General features: G+C 39.4%; 1 protein-coding gene across 4 annotated transcripts in view; it reads left to right on the top strand.

The window, feature by feature from the left end:
• The window catches only part of vps13b (vacuolar protein sorting 13 homolog B), a 311,731-nt gene that overhangs the window by 196,007 nt on the left and 97,177 nt on the right, over positions 1-18,547 (top strand). For all 4 annotated transcript variants that reach the window (XM_015029616.1, XM_015029614.1, XM_015029612.1 and 1 more), the window contains 3 exons: positions 15,100-15,441; positions 15,525-15,939; positions 16,944-17,081. In XM_015029616.1, coding sequence (XP_014885102.1) covers positions 15,100-15,441; positions 15,525-15,939; positions 16,944-17,081 — 895 coding nt within the window. The remainder of the gene's footprint in view (positions 1-15,099; positions 15,442-15,524; positions 15,940-16,943; positions 17,082-18,547) is intronic.

The raw sequence follows: 18,547 nt of genomic DNA, 5'->3' as shown, positions 1-18,547 counted from the left end.
TTATCTCCCCCCAATAAAAATAAAAAAAAAATTTTGCCCCTTTTTTCCTTTTTTTTTCCCCCCCCCCCCCCCCCCATTCTCTGATTTCAAACAGTTCCCATTACCCCTTACAGCTGTGTTTTATTGTCAGGGTTAATGAATTTGTTTTGTTGGGGCTTTCGGGTTCCTTGGCAGCGGGAGGCAAGCCAGGCGCGTGGGGAATGTGTGCAAGCATTGTGTAGGGTTTTCAGTCATCTCTAAACACTGTGCTGTGCCATAAATCTGTTCATACACACACTCAGTTAATTGTCTTTTATTTTCATTCTCCCTCTGTGTGCTCTAAAGCCGTTTTTCCACAGTTGGCGTTCCAGTTTCAGTTCAGATCCGGACCAGGATGCAGAGCAAGTGTAACGCGATTTCTTAGCGGTCCATAAGCAGATGTGTTGCTCTTTAAATCGCCGGATTATTAGAATGTTTATCATGGCATTAGCCGTGGTTCGTCACAGTCTGACTTCATCTCAGCGTTTCCCGGTTGACGGTAATGATGATGAAGTGAAATGAAGTTGGGTTGGGATCAGGCAGCTTTCAGCAGCAGGAGGTCCCACAGCCAAGGAGCTATGAATAGATGCGGTTTCCAGGACTAATCTGGCTGCTATGTCATCAGCCTTGTCACCCGGCAACACAGAAAGGCATACCATCAAACAGACACATGTTCAACATACACAAACACACGTACACATGCGCTGCACATTCCCCGCACGGTGAGTGTCTGCCACCTTTATTTGGAAGGCACAAAAGTAATACGTCTGTAGGACCAACCAGCTGACCTGTGGGTGTGTGAATGCGTGTGTGTGTGGGTGTGTTTACATATTTTCCTCTCATGTCAGCTAAACTTTATTATATCATGTTAACCTTACATATGGACACTTCATTCATACAAAGTGAATTTTGAGAGCTGATACTTATTGACATGATGGAGTTTGATTTATCCTCAGAGTTTTGATTAAGCATTAATTATAAGGTTTAAAGAGTACATGCATGTATGCATGTTTTCAGTTAACACATTAACACTGCCAGTAAAAACACACCTCGGTGATAAAGTCTGAATTTTCATTGCGAGATTTCGCAAAAATCACAGAAGATTAACACTACTAATTGTGCTTTGTGTCCATTCAGTCCATGACATCACAAGAGGTATTAGAATCAAGTGACTCGGTAAGCGCTATGGCGGAAAGAATTATTTGGTAAATTTCAGTTCAAATTCAAAAGCATTTGAAACTCACCAAAGGGTTCATGTGTTTGAGACAGAGTTGGAGCCAAGATAAGCTGCTGATGATGTAAAACCAACTTGGAGCTTTATATTATTTTGTAATGTTATTCCCTCATAAAACAGCATATTGCTTCAATTTTTTTGTTTTCATGCATTTTTGAGATTCGTGGCAGTCATTCTGGGATGCTTTAAAGCTTTCTCTTACAAAGATCCTCCTCGGAGCTGCCATCTCCAAGCGGAGTTTCCACCTCACAGAGCACCACACTCCCACCCCTCCCCCACTAAACTCCTCCAGACTAGTGGCAGCAGCAATTTACAAACTCTTGGTGAAATTGCAAGTCTGAGAAACAGCTTATAAAAACTATTTCTCAGACCAGATCCAGGCTTGAAAGAGCAGTTGTAAACAGCAAAATGGAGATGCATTGTTGTGATGATATGTTGGAAGCAGAGTGTTGGAAAGAGTAGAAGCTTCTTAAAGAGACAGAGCTCCAATATTAGTATTTTAGAGTTACTAACTTTTAGTAACTAGTAAAAACTTACTTTTTGAAGATAAATGTTGATTCTAAAACGATTCTGGACAAAATGTCAAGTAGGAGAAAACTTCCTATCACATGTAGTTATCCAGCTGATCAGTTATATCTCTACTATACTTTTACTGAACTTTAATTACTTTTCTTATACTCAGATTTTACTTGTTGCACTAAAACAGGGCTATTTATCATTGCAATGTCGCCGTCGTCTGTTATTATACAACCTCTCTGTATCCCTGTGCTGTTGCCATGCCGCTGTTTTAATAATATGCTTTCGGGACCAAAGCGATCGGGATTCAGGATAGTTTTGTTTTGTAAGCGTATCTTTGATTTCCATGTTAGTGTGTCTGGCTTCCTCTCTTTCTGACACAGATACACAAACACACACACAGATGCAGCCTGGGTCAGCCATGTGCGTGTAGCACTGTGTGAGAGGAAAATACCCTCTGGTGCAGGGGGAAGTCCCGCTCCACCTCATCCTGGGATGATTACACGCATGGGAAGCAGGACTTTAGATTTCCTCCAACACTCATGGATACACATTCACATGGTTGCCAGTGCACACACAGATATTCCAGAGTGCCACAGACATTTAGGAAAGGGTATTCAACCTTGACAGAACCTAACACTTAGAGATTTTAGTACAGACACATAAAGTGTCAGATATAGTACCTGTATTAGAGCTCAGCCTCAGCATGTGTTGTTTTTCTTTTCTTTTCAATTATTTTCTTTCCTTTTCTTTTCTTCCTTCCCTGTTCTTTCCCTGTCATTCATAGCACTGTCAAAAATCACACGTAAAACAGTTCTGGCCCATCCTGGACTGGCTGGTTACATAATAAGCTGGCTGATACCATGGAGGGTTCTCCTCTACAGAATTTATTCTATATATAGGGTAGTGGTATGTGTAGTTTTTAGTTCCAACCCAAATGAGATTGACTGGACTGTCTCACAAAGGTTAGCTAGTGCTGTTTTTATAAAACAATGAGAGCTACGACAAGCTTCTGTTGGAATTTAAGATTAGGGATTTTTGATCATACACACCAAATGCTCAGTTATGATAAACTTGTTGAGACTGCATAGCATCTCATCCATACATCATCTGTCCATGTATGGACAGATGATGGACAGAAAATTAGAGCTTTAGAGCAGGAAAGCTCTAATTTTAAATTCCAACTGCATTAGATTTAGTTTAGCAGTATCAGCATCTTTTGTCAATGAAATAGAGTTCAATTAATTTCTTCTATTCTAAGAGATCAGACTGTAGTCTTTACTATTAAACATAAATAAGGGGAATTATAAAGCTTACAGATGGATTGATCTACACCAGAGGTTTTCAAATTTTAGACCCTTAGAATTGACCACCATGCCCACTCAACTGCATTATTACCATTATTTCTGTAAACTTTTTCCTATTGGTATACTTGATGTTCCACTCTTACATGTTTTCACTTATTTTGTACAGTAAAACATGAATCTGCTTTAGATATAATAGCTTCACACATTGAAAAATCCCTGATCTACACAAATAAGTAAGCCCAATATCAAGAGTTGGTCTCAAATTAATTAAGAATAAATTCAAACCTTTCTTTTCCTCTCTAACTAGTTCAAGCGCAACCTAAAGTTCCACATGTGAAGCTGGTGACGTGTCCTGCCCTCTTATTCCTACTCCAAGTAGGAGTGCTCTGCTCATCAAAGCCACTGTGTTGTTGACAACCTTGGCTCGGGAAGCAACCTCTGGCTTTATCCTCGTCTGTCTTATGTTTAATACAAAGTGTTTTGAAGACCGTTCCTCTTTGTGATGAGTGTTTCATATTGTATGGTCATTGAAGTTCCTCCTTTTTCCTCCAATAGCAAAAACTGAGATGTCAAAGGAACTCTTACCTGATGTAATTGCCAGTAAAAACAGATAGATGAGTTTAAAACTATAAAGCAGGCAAATAAAAGGAATAGGATCATAGAGACAAAAAAGGATGATTTAGATACAGTCTGAGTAAGAACCTATTAGATTTTTGCTTGAATTTCTGACTGAGATTATTGTATTTTTCTGTTAACATGGAAGTTGGTGTTCCTGGCAGAGCAAATCAATTCTTAACCACTTAAGTTGGCTGTTAACCCTCTCTGGGGTCTGGACCACCCTCCAGTCCCCCATTATCTTCCAATGCTGCTTAACTCTATAGTCATTCACCCTGTTGCTGCCTAGAGAGCTAACAAATAGAGCTCTTCACGCAGCTAACTCCTTTTCTCTTTGGCTGATTCACATCGGTAAAGTTACTGTCATTATCATTGGATTATCTTCAGCACATATTTTCACAGTCAATGTTTCTTCAACGGCCCGTTTTTGTTTCGAAACCGTATCTGTTTTTTTCTGTCTTACTGCCCGTCTTGTGTGACCCAACTGTTAATTGACAGCCAGTCATAACAAGTCGCCTTCTCTGTTCAGCCCTAGCATCCTAACCAGCTTTCTTTTCTAAACATAAGCGTAACACATTCCTAAATTGACTCCTTGGAAACCTGATCTATTTGAGATCAGTAGCAGCTGAATTTGCTGCCTTTTCAATCAGTTTTGGCAAAATTGGCGTGAAAACTCCAGATAAAAATCGTGCAGGCTGGAATTCTAAGCGGAGAAACAAACGGTGCCTTTGAGGAGAGGCGGGAGGCCCCCCAAATGTGAACCCCGGGATCAAGTGACCAGTCAGGTAAGCAGGAGTCAGCAGTGCCCTCGCTCTTTGCCTGCAAGGGAAATAGGGTCACAGACCCAGGGGAGTAGTAAAAGCAGGACACGGCAGGCCAGTTAGTAGACTTATTTGTAAACGCACATCTGAAACTTATTCTGTGAAAAGTATCCAAGAATCTGTAAGGAATTTCAAAAGAGATTCAAAGAGGAAGCCTTTTTCTCTACACCTGTGTAAGCAGGTTTCCAACTAAAATAACAGCTGATGCAGACTATTGGGTGACTCAGAGAATTTAGCATAGATGCTGTGTCTCCTCTACTTGATTTGTCCAGTAGAAGTAACCACAATATTGCACAATTTCAAGACATTTTTCATTGTTTGCGTTCCAAAGTTCTGCTATGTTTTGTTTTCACCAGATACATTTATTTTCCATATGTGATTATTTAGCTTAACCTTGTTCTGAATAGGACATGTTGAAGACAGTTTCATCTTATTAATGTTTCTTCAATGAATTAAACACTGTTTAACATTTGCACTCACCGCCTACTTCATCACGTACATATGTTTAATGGTTTTTAACCAGGTTCTTATTTGCACAAATGGAGAATTAAGGCCCCAACATACTTGGGCGTACTCGGAGGTCCACGCGGACTTGAAGCAGACATGACATGTCCGCACAAGGATACATTTTTACGACCGCGCGTACGCGTACGCGTACTCTGTGTCGCACATTAAACTACCTGGTGGAGACAATGTTCACATCGAACTGGTTTTCATGTGACACCAGGCTGATAAGATTGATAAAAAGGGTTATGTGATTTAATATTGTTTTAAAGTTGGCATCAACATGATAAAAGTCGACATAGAGCTGTCGCGAGGACGTGATAGAAACATAAGCGAAAATGCTTCACAGCAACAGGCTTTATTTGCTATATTCACGCAAATATTGACATGGTGTATTATGCAGAATTATAAGAACAAAAAACAAGACAGAATCCCAGACTTCCTTATCAGCAGCAGAGCAGAGAGGTGGTCTGATAAGTTGAGTATGACTTTTTTTTTTTTTTTTTTTTGAACAAGGCCAAGGAAAGAATGATTGGGTAATACAGTCATTTTGGATTGCTGCGCAAATTATTTGAATGTGGCCTGTTTGCTGATTGCCAGACAAGCTGCTCTGATTATTTCAGATGCTGTTGATCGGCTGGTATTTTCACGCTAAACCATCTCAGATTTACAAAGTACAATCCATTGTTGTGGAAGCCATTTTAGTCTCAGTCTTTTGGGTGGAAATGCTTCTTAGTTTTTAATTATTTCTAAATGTGATAGTTTTAGTCCAATTCATGTTAACAAACAGTTTTAATCAACTTTTACTCAGTTTTAGTGAAAGAAAGTATTATTCTTTACAAATTAAATTGGAGAATTCCTGACACCTTTTTAACTTTTGACTGACAGGTTGTAAGCACAATAAGCAGAAATGTCCGACGGACCACCCAATAGCATTTTCTTCTAGTAGTTTTCTCAACAAAAACTCTCAGAAGTCTAGACATGCTTTAGTCATCAACGACTCGTGTTTTTCTCATTACCGTCATTAAAAAAGGGGGCTTAAACAAAAGAATGTTATTACTGTGATTGTTAATGGAAACGACATTGTGTCCATAATGGAGATACACACAACCCTTTTCACATTATACACCTTCTGGTGGTCCCACACTTGGTACAGCCAAGATTAGTAAACTTAGTACCAACTACAATTTTGCACATGTTCACCCAATTTAAGGAATAACCAATTAGAAAAACATTCCCTGCTTTGATAAGTCTTGACTTCAGCATCAACATTCAGATGGCAGAGCCAGAATTTGGTGTAAGCAACATGAAATCATGGGTCAGTTTTCTGTCTTGTGGTGTTGGTGAGGTAATAGAGTGGGGAGTATTTTCTAGACTCTTTAAATGTCCCATCTTACTTGAATCTTCTTTCTGGCCATGCTCACCCGTTTATGAACACAGTGTACCCATCTTCTGATGTAGTTGTCAAAGCTGGTCTGTTGAATATGACAATCTGTTCACAGCATTCCAATGGCTCCTATTGTCACCATCTTCATCTGACAGAAGATGGACAGATCTGCAGCTGCAAACTGAGAGATGCTGTTATGTCAATATGGACCAAAATATCTCAGGAATGTTTTGAGACCTTGTTGAATCTTTGGCAGTAAAAAAACAAAGTAGTTCTAAAAGTAAAGGCAGGTGTAATATGGTATTATCAATGTGTAGCTAAGTGAATTTTATTTTTTGTTTTTTTCACAGACAAAATCATCACAAAGTACTGTAGAGAAAACAAAAAAATACTAATGCCAATAAAATAACTTATAAATAAATTCATATGTGTAAGGGAACAATCAGTATAAGAGATCTTAGTCATTGTTTTTCCTCGCTTGCTTGCAGTTGTCTAGCATAGTGTGTGGGGGCAAGAGCAAAAAATGACTCACGCTCCACTCCTATCATCTGCGTTTCCTCTCCTGACAATATTAGCTACGGTTGGTTTGACTTCGATTTTACACCAGCATCATTTATCTTTCCTAATCTTTGCTTCTGAATTCCTCTGCATTTCCTCCTAAAACCTTATTTCTAAGTCTAAAATAACTGAGTATCCCAATGAAGCACAAATCTGTTTTCTAGCTGAGGTGTTCTGCTGTCTGCAGGTTGTTTTGCTCTCATTATCCTCCACCATTGTGCACTTTTGGCCGATGTCTTCATATTGTCAAAACTCTCCTCGCTATCTTGGATAAGGATACGGGTTCTTGCAACATTCTCCTTTGTAAACCTAACATGTACATCAGACTTTGTTTCACTGTGTGCTGGGAACACATCCAGTGAGAAATTAAAGGAAGATTACTTCAGTCCTCCCAATCCTTCTAATTTCAGCTTTCTTGTGACATTGTGCCAGAATCGTTTTTGCCTTCCAGTTTCTCAGATATTTCCTTTGTTCACACTCTTTTTGTTGTACTTTAAGGTGCTTTCTAATTTCTCCACATATATACGTATCCCTGTAGCATGTCATGTCAAAGCCTACATTTGTGCGGTGGATTTAACAGACCACCCAGAGCTTATTACACTTCCCAGCCTGTGCTGATTTAAACAGCCTCATCTCACCTGGGGTTGCCGTTATTAGGGCCTCCAATTTTCCATGGATCCAGTGGAGTGTGGAGCCGAATTGTTTTTGTTCTGTTTGTTTTTCTTCCATCAATAAATGCCATACTGCAGCCGACAGTAATTATCTAGGTCCAACACTTTTTGGCTCATAAATATTTGGTCACACAAACAAACGTGATATATCACCATTATGGATGATACAGGATCACATGGGCTAGGCTGCAACCGTTTACGTTCATTTCTTTGCTACGTGGCTAAGTAAGGGATAACTTTTCAAGTTGGGTACAATCAAACATCTCTGGCTGCTGGGTTAATTAGGTAAATACATACATTGTAAGAATTACTTTGATGAAAATTATACACTGAATTAGAATTGGCATCCTGAATGTAGTGCACAGTGGGCCCCCCCTATCCATGATGCAGTATTCACAGATTTTTGCCTACAGCATAACCAAAATAAAAGACAGTGCAGCTTGGGATACTAGAGGTCCATTGTACTAAACTTTAGAGACACCAGATATCGGCACATATAATGTGGAGGAGTTTAGGTTATAATAGTTTGATTAAACTTTATTGTCTACATTCATTTATCTGAGACTATTTGCAAAGTGGCACTGAACAGTCAAAGTATTTGATAGTTTAAAGTCTTAATCTGACTCTAAAAACGTTTAGAAAATCACTTCCAATCTAACTTCCTTATGATCTAGTTCAGCTCCATTACTCTACATAATTAGTTTTGAAGTTGATGGTCGCTGATATATCTCTGAATCAGCTTGAATTATTGCAGTCAAATTTGAAAATCATTCTTTATTAGGTTTTCAAAGGTCATTTAAAAGCAGATACAACACTAGTGAGCTCCACCAACAAGTAACTATCTTGCAAACAATTTTTAAAAGTGAAATTAAACTTGCTTTGTCAGTAATTGGGAAACTCCTAAGACAAGAGTTTTAAAAGTTTAGTAGCATGTCTCAATTAAAAACAGCATTTCAAGAGCAGAGGAATTCCTTAGGCCTTGGATAAAGATACAAATAATACCAGATAATATTTTTTTGGGTTGGAAGTTAGGTTGATTAAGAATTAATATGAGGCAGTTTTTCTCTGCTGCGTTTTCTGAAAAATAAAGGCCTAAAGAGGCGTTTTTTCATATGCTGACGCATCTCCTGTTTCTGTTATACCTGGCCGTCACCGTAAAGTAATTATTTAGGCATAGAAAACATTCGCTGAGCTGGCTGGAGATGTTAGGGATTTAATTTGAGATAAATGTGTTTTCCTATTACATGTAAAGTTTAATAATCCATTTATCACACCGTCATTCTGCCAATTTCTCCATCAAGCTTTCAAAGTTGAGGTTTTTCTCTCCCTTTTTTTTTTGTTTATCTTGTGCCTTGGTTGTTATTAATGATGATTAATAACAATCAGGTTGGCTCCTTCAGTTTATTAGACTGAAGGAGCCAACTTCCTCAGTCATTTTTAAGCACTTCTCGTAGCATTTCCCTGTATTGTTGGTTTTCAGTAACAGTTATGGTGTTAATCTAGGACCGGTCTTCTGGGATTTTTAAACACTCCCTCAATACTGCTGCGCTGCAAGTTGCTTTGACAGTCGGCATTATTGATATGCTGCCGTTCCTTCATGTCCTCACACTCACCCTAACCTTAGCTATTAGATGTGATTGGGGGACTCTAGTTTAGGGTTTTGGTTTATATTGGTGGTTCTGTCGAGGATGACTGAAGCAATAAGTCTCCCATTTAGCTGTAAGGGAGGTGGCTGTCAAACCTTTTAAATCATTCTCGATTGCCAAAGATAAGGAGTGGGGCGCAGTGGGTTTGGCGAGCGTCTCTGAGGGCCTAGAGTCAGTCGCTAGGAAGGCCTTGGTCTTAAACTCAAATATTTGAGCGCAGCACTACAGCCTGCTGAGCGTCAGCATTCTGCAAACAGCTCCATTCTGCTAAGCAGAAACAATCTGCATTCTATTTGTGAAAAAATTATTTGTAAGTAAACTAATTTTGTGCATAGGCAAGGAGGGGGTGTGGGGGGGTTGAACTTCAATCAATTATAAAACAGAGGCTTTTGCTGCCACATTTCCCAGAGCCAGGCCTTTGTTGAGCAGCATACTGTAGTTTCCCACATGGACTACATTAACTCTCTCTTTTCACATTGTTTTTTTTTCTTCCATTCTTCAGCTTTTATCATTCTGTATCTTTGTTTGTAAGCCAGAATATTTAAAAGCCATAAAGCAACTGAATGCTGCACATCATCACAGTATTGATGTTTTCTTGTCTGTTCATCTTTTGCTTTGTTTATTCACAAAGGCTTCCATGAGCTTCTGTCAAGTTCCTTTCTTTAAACCGGCCATCTCTGCACTTTTACAAACTTATCTCGTGCTTTAGGAATGTTGACAAGCGACTTTGGTACATGAGATCAGAGAGAAAAGTAATGCTCCTTCAAAGCGGACAAAATATGAATTTGTTTTCATTTGAATCTTCTGCCTACAGATAATTAGGCAAATTGACAAATAGATCCTAGTGAGTGAACAAATAGTATGAGAAACATGGTCTTTTCCTCATGCTATTAAACCTTAGAAGAGTAAACCCACCAATCAATGTCAGAGGGGGCTTGTTAAAATGACCCCACTTGGCTTTGAACTCCAGAGTACACTGGTTAAAGTACTGCCGACTGTTACAGTGAAGGTCTCTGTATTCATTTTCAGGCTCCAGGGTTGTGACCTTCCACTGCATCTTTGTTGTGGTTCAGTTGAAGTGCATAGCAGGTTGCCTTTGTAGCTGAAACAAAGTTCAGTGTATGAGCTTGCCTGTCTTTGATGGCCTTGTATGCTTTCTGTCTGCTGTAATGGTACATGAAGCAGTGACTTCATATTATAAATGTCTTCCCCCTTCTGTTTTCCACAAGAAAACGAGAGAAATCTTTGTGGAGTTTGGTTGAGTATTGTTATTAATTTTCTTTTTAAATGAGATATTGCTGCTTTGTGGCTTTCTTGTTTGAATACAAAAGCACAGGGGGCTGCTTTCAACTTTATAGTTCAGCTAAACAAAAGTGGTTAGCACAGCAGGGGCTTAACCTGTAAACTTTGATGTATTCAAGAGACAGATGTTAATTTTCCATCTCAGCATCCTGCAAGCAAGTAGCTTGACTGAATGGTACGTCAAAAAGATTTAGTAATGACTTCCTATAATTTTCAATGGCAATTCTACTGGAGCTACATGGGAACATTCTTAACTACTGGTCTACAAGACATTCATGAGAACTAGTTCAGATTTTAAAGCCATGGCCTGTTGATACCAGTTCACTTTAATAACTAGAATGAACAGAATTATCATTTGTCATTATCGGTTAATGCACCCTCATATATTCACATTTCTTTTTCAAATCTGAAAAAGTTTGGTACTAAATGACCAAAACTGCAAAGTTTAAAATGATACAGGAGCAAAATGAGCATTAATTCATCTGGCTGTCTCTATTAGTATCTCAAATAAAATGGAGGCCTTCATAGAAAATATTGGGGGGGGGGGGATTAATAACAGTTTCTTGCAGCTTTGGTGCTTTGTACTTTGTTTCCACTCTAACATTGTCATTTTTTATTATATCATGTCAGTCAGATAAATAAAACTGGGCTGATATTAACAACTGATTTTTGTCCATCTTGTTGGAGTTTATCAGTGATGGTGATGCAGCGCAGGATTTGGGGGAGTTTAACTGGAGCAGAGAAGCAGTTATGAAGAGTGGACATTTATTTCAAGATTTAAAATGGGTAGTGAAATATTTTCAATATCAGTCAATATCGGTTAGCGGCCATAGCAGCAATATTAATGTCTTATATCGATATTGGCCCAGATTTTCACAATGGAGCATCTCTAGTAGTTAATTTGTGTCTTCCTGCTACAGTCACGATTTCCACACTAAAGAATGTTGCTGTCTGTGTGAACTGTTGGCCACATGGGTGCCATTAAAGCCTGTAGATTCTAGACTCTAACAGGTAAAAAATAGTGCACAAAAATCCGTGTAGGACGGCGAAGTCCTAGCGTAAAAATTTGCGTGATAGGTGGACGGAGCCTGGTGCTGCAAAGTTGGAGACCTTGTCCTGTTAGGCGATGGGGCCTGGATAATACCCGTGTTAAATGGACGGCGGAGTCCGGCAACGACAGGCGCTTAAATTCTGTAACAAAAGTATGGTTTTATCTTGTTTTTTTCTTTTTTCTTTTTCCAAAATCTCTTTCTCTTTCTCTTTATTCAATGTCACATGCTGTTTTTATTTTGTTTTTAATTATGTAAAGCACCTTGAAATGCCTTGCTGCTGAAATGTGCTATACAAATAAAATTTGATTGATTGATTGATTGATTTAAAGATTGGAAAAACTTTGGAGTTTTGAGTTTACGAACTGTTACAATGTCTCTGTACAGCTCTTTCATATTCTTTGACCACTCTGAAAATCTCTTTAAATCACAGTGTCAGCATTCTCATATGTTAAGTGTGAAAAGGTTTCTGTAATCCTACTTGAAAACATCCAGTTCTGCCATTTAATGCTGTATTATTGCATCAGTTCTCTACCAAAATTAGTCCTGTTGTCACCTGTAAATAATATTCCATCAACCTTTTCCTTTGGCATAAGTTCATTTCTGTGTGTATCTGTGACTTGTTTCAGACCACAGTGAGAATATCTGGCTGTTGAAGCTGTTATTAGGACGAGAGTTATAGTCTCCTTTCTCAATCGAGTGTGTTCATTTTGTTATTTTCTTGTGACCATCATTGCTTCCTTGCCGTGCCAAAATATCCAAATTTCCATGTTCCCTGATCTTTGAACCCTTTTTCTTTTTTTTTTTTAATATTCTTCTGGAAACAATCAATCACATATGTGGTTTTTCAAACGTAAAAGTCATGTTGTCATATTTGACTGTCCTGCCAACACTGTAAACGGCTGGCATTTGGATGATGTGACATTTGCTTCCGAGTATTAGCCATCTTCCAGTCAAGCTGTTCTCAGTTACACTGACAGAAATGGGGTCAGAAGTCATACAGATGCACTCTGATGTGATTGGCACTCGGGAGACTCGTGGTTTCACACTTTGGGGATTATCCTCCATTTTCCAGAAAGTCCTGCCTAGAGACTCTGAGGGAATGATCTCATGATTGGCTTAGGTTTTTTTTTTTTTTTGTGTGTGTGTGTGTGTCAGTATGTTTGGGTCAGGAGGGGTCATAGCAATGATCAACTAGGTCCAGAGAAAGATTGCATTGGGTTCTGGAAATAGTGTTTCAGTACAGCTATTATACAACACTATAAGTAATAGTTCAGCTGGGATCCGGCCCATGGATTCGGCCAATGTTTGCATTCTAAATTTATTGCCTTCTTTAAATGAATAAATTGGCATAGGGTTGATGTTATAGAGCTTTACAGTACCTTTTTTTTGTAAGACTGAGTAACATAAAAAGCAAGGTATGTGCTTCTAAGTGTTTGGCCAAGTTTAGAATAAATCCTATGAAGGTATGTGATTGGACTACTTGCTTGTGTGGACTTATACTAGCTGAACACGGCGTGCTGTGGCATATTTTCTCATTGTCTCTGTGCTCCTGTTTGTGTTCCCCTGAAGCCCTCTTTCTACTTTCAAGCTAAATTTAGACCAAGAATTTGCTTAGGGGGCAATTTCTTGGTGGTGGTGGTTATAAAAAAAGATGGGGTATTTGTTCTAATTGTAAATGCATGTGAGCAGCCTGAGCTTGGGAAAACGACACAGAAACTTCCAGACCATCTTGCCTTTTCAGCTGACTTCTGCTCTTTTTTCCCCCCGATGCTGTGCTGCTTATTTGTCCTTTCTGACGCGAGATGTTTTCTTAGAGTGGATGTTTTGCCTTCGCCGAATGTCTTCTCAACTACTTCCTTACCTCAATGCAATGTTTCACTCACCTAACAAAGCACACAGGGCGAAAGGTCCAGGCCTTTTTCTGCCTGCCTTTCCCCCTCCCCATAGCTTGGAAAATCTTACATTTGTGCAGAAAAGAAGTGCACACATCCTGTCCTGATTATGGTAAGCGAAAGGAGATGGATCTGGCATGGCCAGTCCTATGTAAGTCTGACACATGAGCGTGGTTGAGCAGAGCAGACATCCAGGCAGGCATGCTGCTGCGTTTTATATTGCTCTTGTTCTTAGCCTTTGATGACACTGTTTTGAATAGGAAATATCTAATAAGTCAAGTATTCTGTCTAATGTGCTGCCAGTTGGTTTAGTATTTGCCTGGAGGTCTTGAAACACTATCTCCGCCACAGCAATAATATACATTTAAAATTCTCATTGAGTGGGAGGGAAGGAGCGAGGGAGTGATATGCAGAAAAAGAAGGGCCAGCTGAGAATATATGCTGTAATAGTAACCATATGCAGGATGGAGTAGATGAAGGCGGAATAGAACGGGACACACCTTTGGTCTGCGTTCTGTAATTTGCAATTTATCAAAATCGCACTTCAAAGACAGCAGTAGTTAATTGAAAGTGACGTAGGATCCATTATTGTGATTAAGGGAGCATGGGGATTGGCCTCACAAAAGTTGTGTCAATGTTGAAAATAATGATTAATAGGTTCAAGTTATTTATTTTGTATTTTTCCTTAAAACAATGCAGCTGCAGAGGGGAAGTTTAAATGATTCACTGGTTCTATAAATCACAATTTTTGTGTATTTTTTTGTCATGGTGTCTACAGTTTGTTACAGGTTTCCATTTTAAAAACCCTTTTATTTGTTTCCATAAGATCTATTTTACACATTTCAGTTAATTTGGTAGGCTGCACTGAGTTCAGTCTTTTATTTTCTCTCCTTCCTGTTTCATCATTTCAACTTGAGAGACCTTCATAGTTTTAAGATGACATTCCTTGGTAGCATTTTTTTTGTCGCCCAAAACCCAGAAAGCCCTTCGCTTTTGATTTATATCATCTGTCACTGAAAGCTTTTTATTGCCACAATGGCAGGAACCCTCCTGACAACAGTTAGCTAGAGTCGAGCATAAAATCTGAACTGCTTCAAAGGCAATACCACAGTCACTTCACAAAACAATTTAATATAATGGCAGTGTGCCCCCTTTTTTGAAGACATTTTGAGTATTGCAAAAAGTACAAAATGATTTTTGACCACAGAAAAAGTCCCAGGGCATGCCTTGAATATGTCTGTGGCTGTACCCTGCACTTCTTCTTTGGTGTTTTGACTGTGGGTATTTGGTATTTGTCTTCATGAACCCACATAAGAAACAAATGTACAAATTCTCAATGTTTCCATAAGCTTTTACACATTTTATCCACACAAGGGTCAGAAGAGGTGTGAGTCTAGACAAACTGACATTGACTGAAAGGAAAGGAGTGCCTGGTTTACACAGCAAGATGCATTACCGTGGAAACTCATATCTACTCTAAAGTGTGTGGCGATGCATGCCTCTTCACTACCTTCTGAGATGTCAGTGTCTACAAAAAAAAAAGCCCTGCATCCTAATATTGCCTTTCTTTGTATAGGTAAGGAGACAAGAGCAAAAGGCAGTCCATCCAGATCCTTCAGGCAGTGTGGACTCCTCATCGCGCCACAGTGGGATGGGACAAGACAGCGGCTTTGGCAGTGACAGTGCCCGCATTCGCATCGTCCAAATAGAGCAACAAAGTGGGACCAGCCATCACTGCATTGCAAGGCCCTCTCGCAAGTCCACCATCACTAAGAACCTCACTTTCATCCCTTTTGACATCTTTCTCACTGCCAGTAAACTATCTGTTATGACCTACGCTTGTTCGAGTACCCCAAAAGCTCTCACTACATTGTCTGATGCACCAAGCACACCAGAGAAGAAGGAACCTGAGGATAAGGTAAAGAGAAAAGAAGATTAATTAGCTTGTAAACTGTCATAAGCACAGAGTCGCAGTATTTAATCATTTTCTGTGATGTTTAGGTGGGAAAGAGCATCCTTAATCACCCTGAGATCATATCGGACTCCCCACCGGTCTCAGTCTCCCCAATCCCTGATCAGACCCCAGCTGCCCAGGGTTCGCTGGCTGGGCTGACTGCAGATGACATCCTGAACAGCAACACCTCTCAGCCACCTTCACCATTCATAAAAGGAAGCTTGCTCTCACTCGACAGTCTTCCCACTCCAACCCGTTCCTCGGCCCGCCAAGCCCTGGGCATTACCATAGTGAGGCAGCCAGGGAGACGAGGCACAGGGGATCAGGTGTTGGAACCCCTTTTGTACGTACAGCTTATGCAGCCTTCTGTTCTGCTGAGCTGCCACCATCGAAAGCAAAAGATGGAGCTGTCTGTTTTTGATGTGGCGTTGAGAGGAGTACCTTCTGACTACAAGTGCCAAGGTGAGAGAGTTTTCTCACAATCATGTCAAAATGCACCAATTAGAACTTTGCTTTGCAAAGCTTTGACCTACATATTCAGATTTTTTCAAAGAGCTGTTATATTGGAAAACATGATAATTATTTAATGTTAGAACATATTTCAGAACAAAGAATTTGCAGAAATTACATCTTAAACCGGTTGCAGCACCTTGTATTGGGGATTTGTGCAGTTAGCATTAATTATAGTGTCTTTGTGTATTCCCTAGAGAAAGTAAATCTCTAACTAGCTGTGATTCCATTACAAATGTGTGCAAAACTTTGTAGATATTTTGCTAATGTCAAAAAAAAAGAAAAGAAAATTGCACGTTGGCTTCCTCGATAAGTCATTTAAAAACATGTCGCGCCGTCATCCTCCTACCACTTCCTGTCGTCTTATTCATGTTTTCCATCAGTAGTAACATCCGGTTGTTGATCATGGGATGCGAAAAAAAGTGTTTCCATTGCAGTTTTGCGAAATACTCTAATTTTGATTAGCCCAAAAATAATTCCTCCTCCAAACACAAAAAAGTTATCAAAAAATGTATTTCTTCAAAATACATACATACATAGAACTTATTTTCTTAATTCCAATTTGCACGACTATACAGTGAATGGAAATGCAACCATTTGACATTTCCAAAAGATTGGGAGCATTTCCAAATCCAGCATGTTCTCTGTCAGACAGGCTGGAAGCTCAAATTAAATCAATTTAGTTAAGATAAGTTCAGGTCTTTCTGTTATTTAAGGATCTAGTAGGTAACATTGAATTTGTCTCAACCCAGAAAAAGCACGCATGTTTGAGAATGTTGTAAATTTTACCTTGAATGATTTAGATATAATGATTGGAAAAAAAAGATTGCCTCTTTCAGTATCTGACCTGCCTCTTCCTTGCAAGTTCTAATCAAGCTGAACATGACCTCGGCCTGAAAAAAGACATTTTTTTCCATATCCAAATGTAATTTTTTGGTCTGTCTCTTGTTGTCCAGATCCAGGAAAAACTCTCCCAGAGACCCTGGATTACAACGTGTGCTGGCTGCAGACGGTGGCTGCAGAGGTTGACAGTAAAACAGGTGTCCCTCCTCCTCTGCTCTGCTTCCAGATCAAAGATTTCCTCAACGGACCAGGTGAGGGTCTCACACATTCTTGCCTTCTGTACATTCCTGCCAATATGCTGCACCAACTTCACACTTCATCAAATTTTAAGAAAAAAGCTGAGAAGCTGTGCAGCAGATGCACATAAACCATACTCTGGTACATCCCATCATCAACACTACAGACAGTTAAAATAAATAACACTGATTATTTGAAGGCCATGTACCCTACAAACCCACATTTCAAAGAGCCAAAAGCATCGACTTGCCCACAGAACCTTTCAATTCCGATTTAAATGGGATCAAAGATTGATACACCAAGTTCCAGAACCAAAGGCCAACCCAACAGGGATTAGAATGACTCTTGTCGAGAAGCATGACTGTCTGGAAGTTTGTGTATATCAAGTTGTCTAAATAACACTGAGCATTTTTGGTCACAGGAAATCCGGGATGTGCTTTTCACTTTGAACCACAGACTACTAGTTCCTGTGCAACAAATGTGGATGTTTGCATGTGTCAAATACGTCTTCCATATACTTCGACTTGCTATTTTTAGGCTGATATGATATCCATATGAGCAAGTTTTAGCAAAGCCCATTGACCTTAGGGTGTGTTTGACATCCTGCCCAAATACAACTGCAGTGAATAAACGTGTGAGTGGGCTTTTGGGGTCTCGGTGAGCGCACCCTTTTCATCCCTGTGAGGGTTTCTTGGAGAGAGTGCGTAGGCGCAGGTCATCCTTCAGCTTGCTGAGCCCAGGCCAGATGTTGCAAATACTCACACACTGTCACGGTAACTACAGACAACGCTTGACATATAGACTGTCCTTCTTCCACATTCATACAGTCATTGACAGATAGTGAGCGTATTTACAGGAATGGGCTCCAGGGTGAACTCCAGGTGTTACAGATGATGGTTTTAATACAGCATTTGTTTAATAGCTCTTCTGCATGTCTCCTCTCCTTTTGTCAAGTCAGATTCTTAAGCTGTTTCTGTCCACCTGAAATCACACAACATGCATCTCTCAACAGGGCCAAGCGAACATACAGTATGGTCCAAATGTCAGTGCGCCAGATGACATGAGCAGCCAAACTACAAGTCCAACTTTGACTTAAAGAATAAAGTACATCAGACTTTCTGCAAGTTCTTTAGTTTAGAGAGTCTTAGGAAGATTTTTGTACATCACACACCAGGAGAAGCTGATACAGTTTTGGAAAAATCCCAGCTGAAGTCACTTAGCTAGTAAATCCACCTGTATGTAATTAAATCTCAATACACAGACCCGTTCAGTAACTCAGAATTTTATTGGCAATCCATTTCACTTTCACAAGTGTTTCACTTTATCAGAAAGTGAAACAAACTATATAGATTAATTATACACGGACGGATGTTTGAAAGCCTTCATTTCTGTCAATTATGATCATGTTCTGCTTACATGTAATGAAAAATATGACATTTAAAATTTGAAGATTACATCAGACCAATAAAAAAAACATTGT

The sequence above is a fragment of the Poecilia latipinna genome, unplaced genomic scaffold (assembly GCF_001443285.1).
Source record: "Poecilia latipinna isolate Pla-1442-1.1 unplaced genomic scaffold, P_latipinna-1.0 Scaffold158, whole genome shotgun sequence".
NCBI lineage: Eukaryota > Metazoa > Chordata > Actinopteri > Cyprinodontiformes > Poeciliidae > Poecilia > Poecilia latipinna.
The sequence above is the reverse complement of the archived record's forward strand: the minus strand, read 5'-3'. Positions and strand labels throughout refer to the sequence as shown.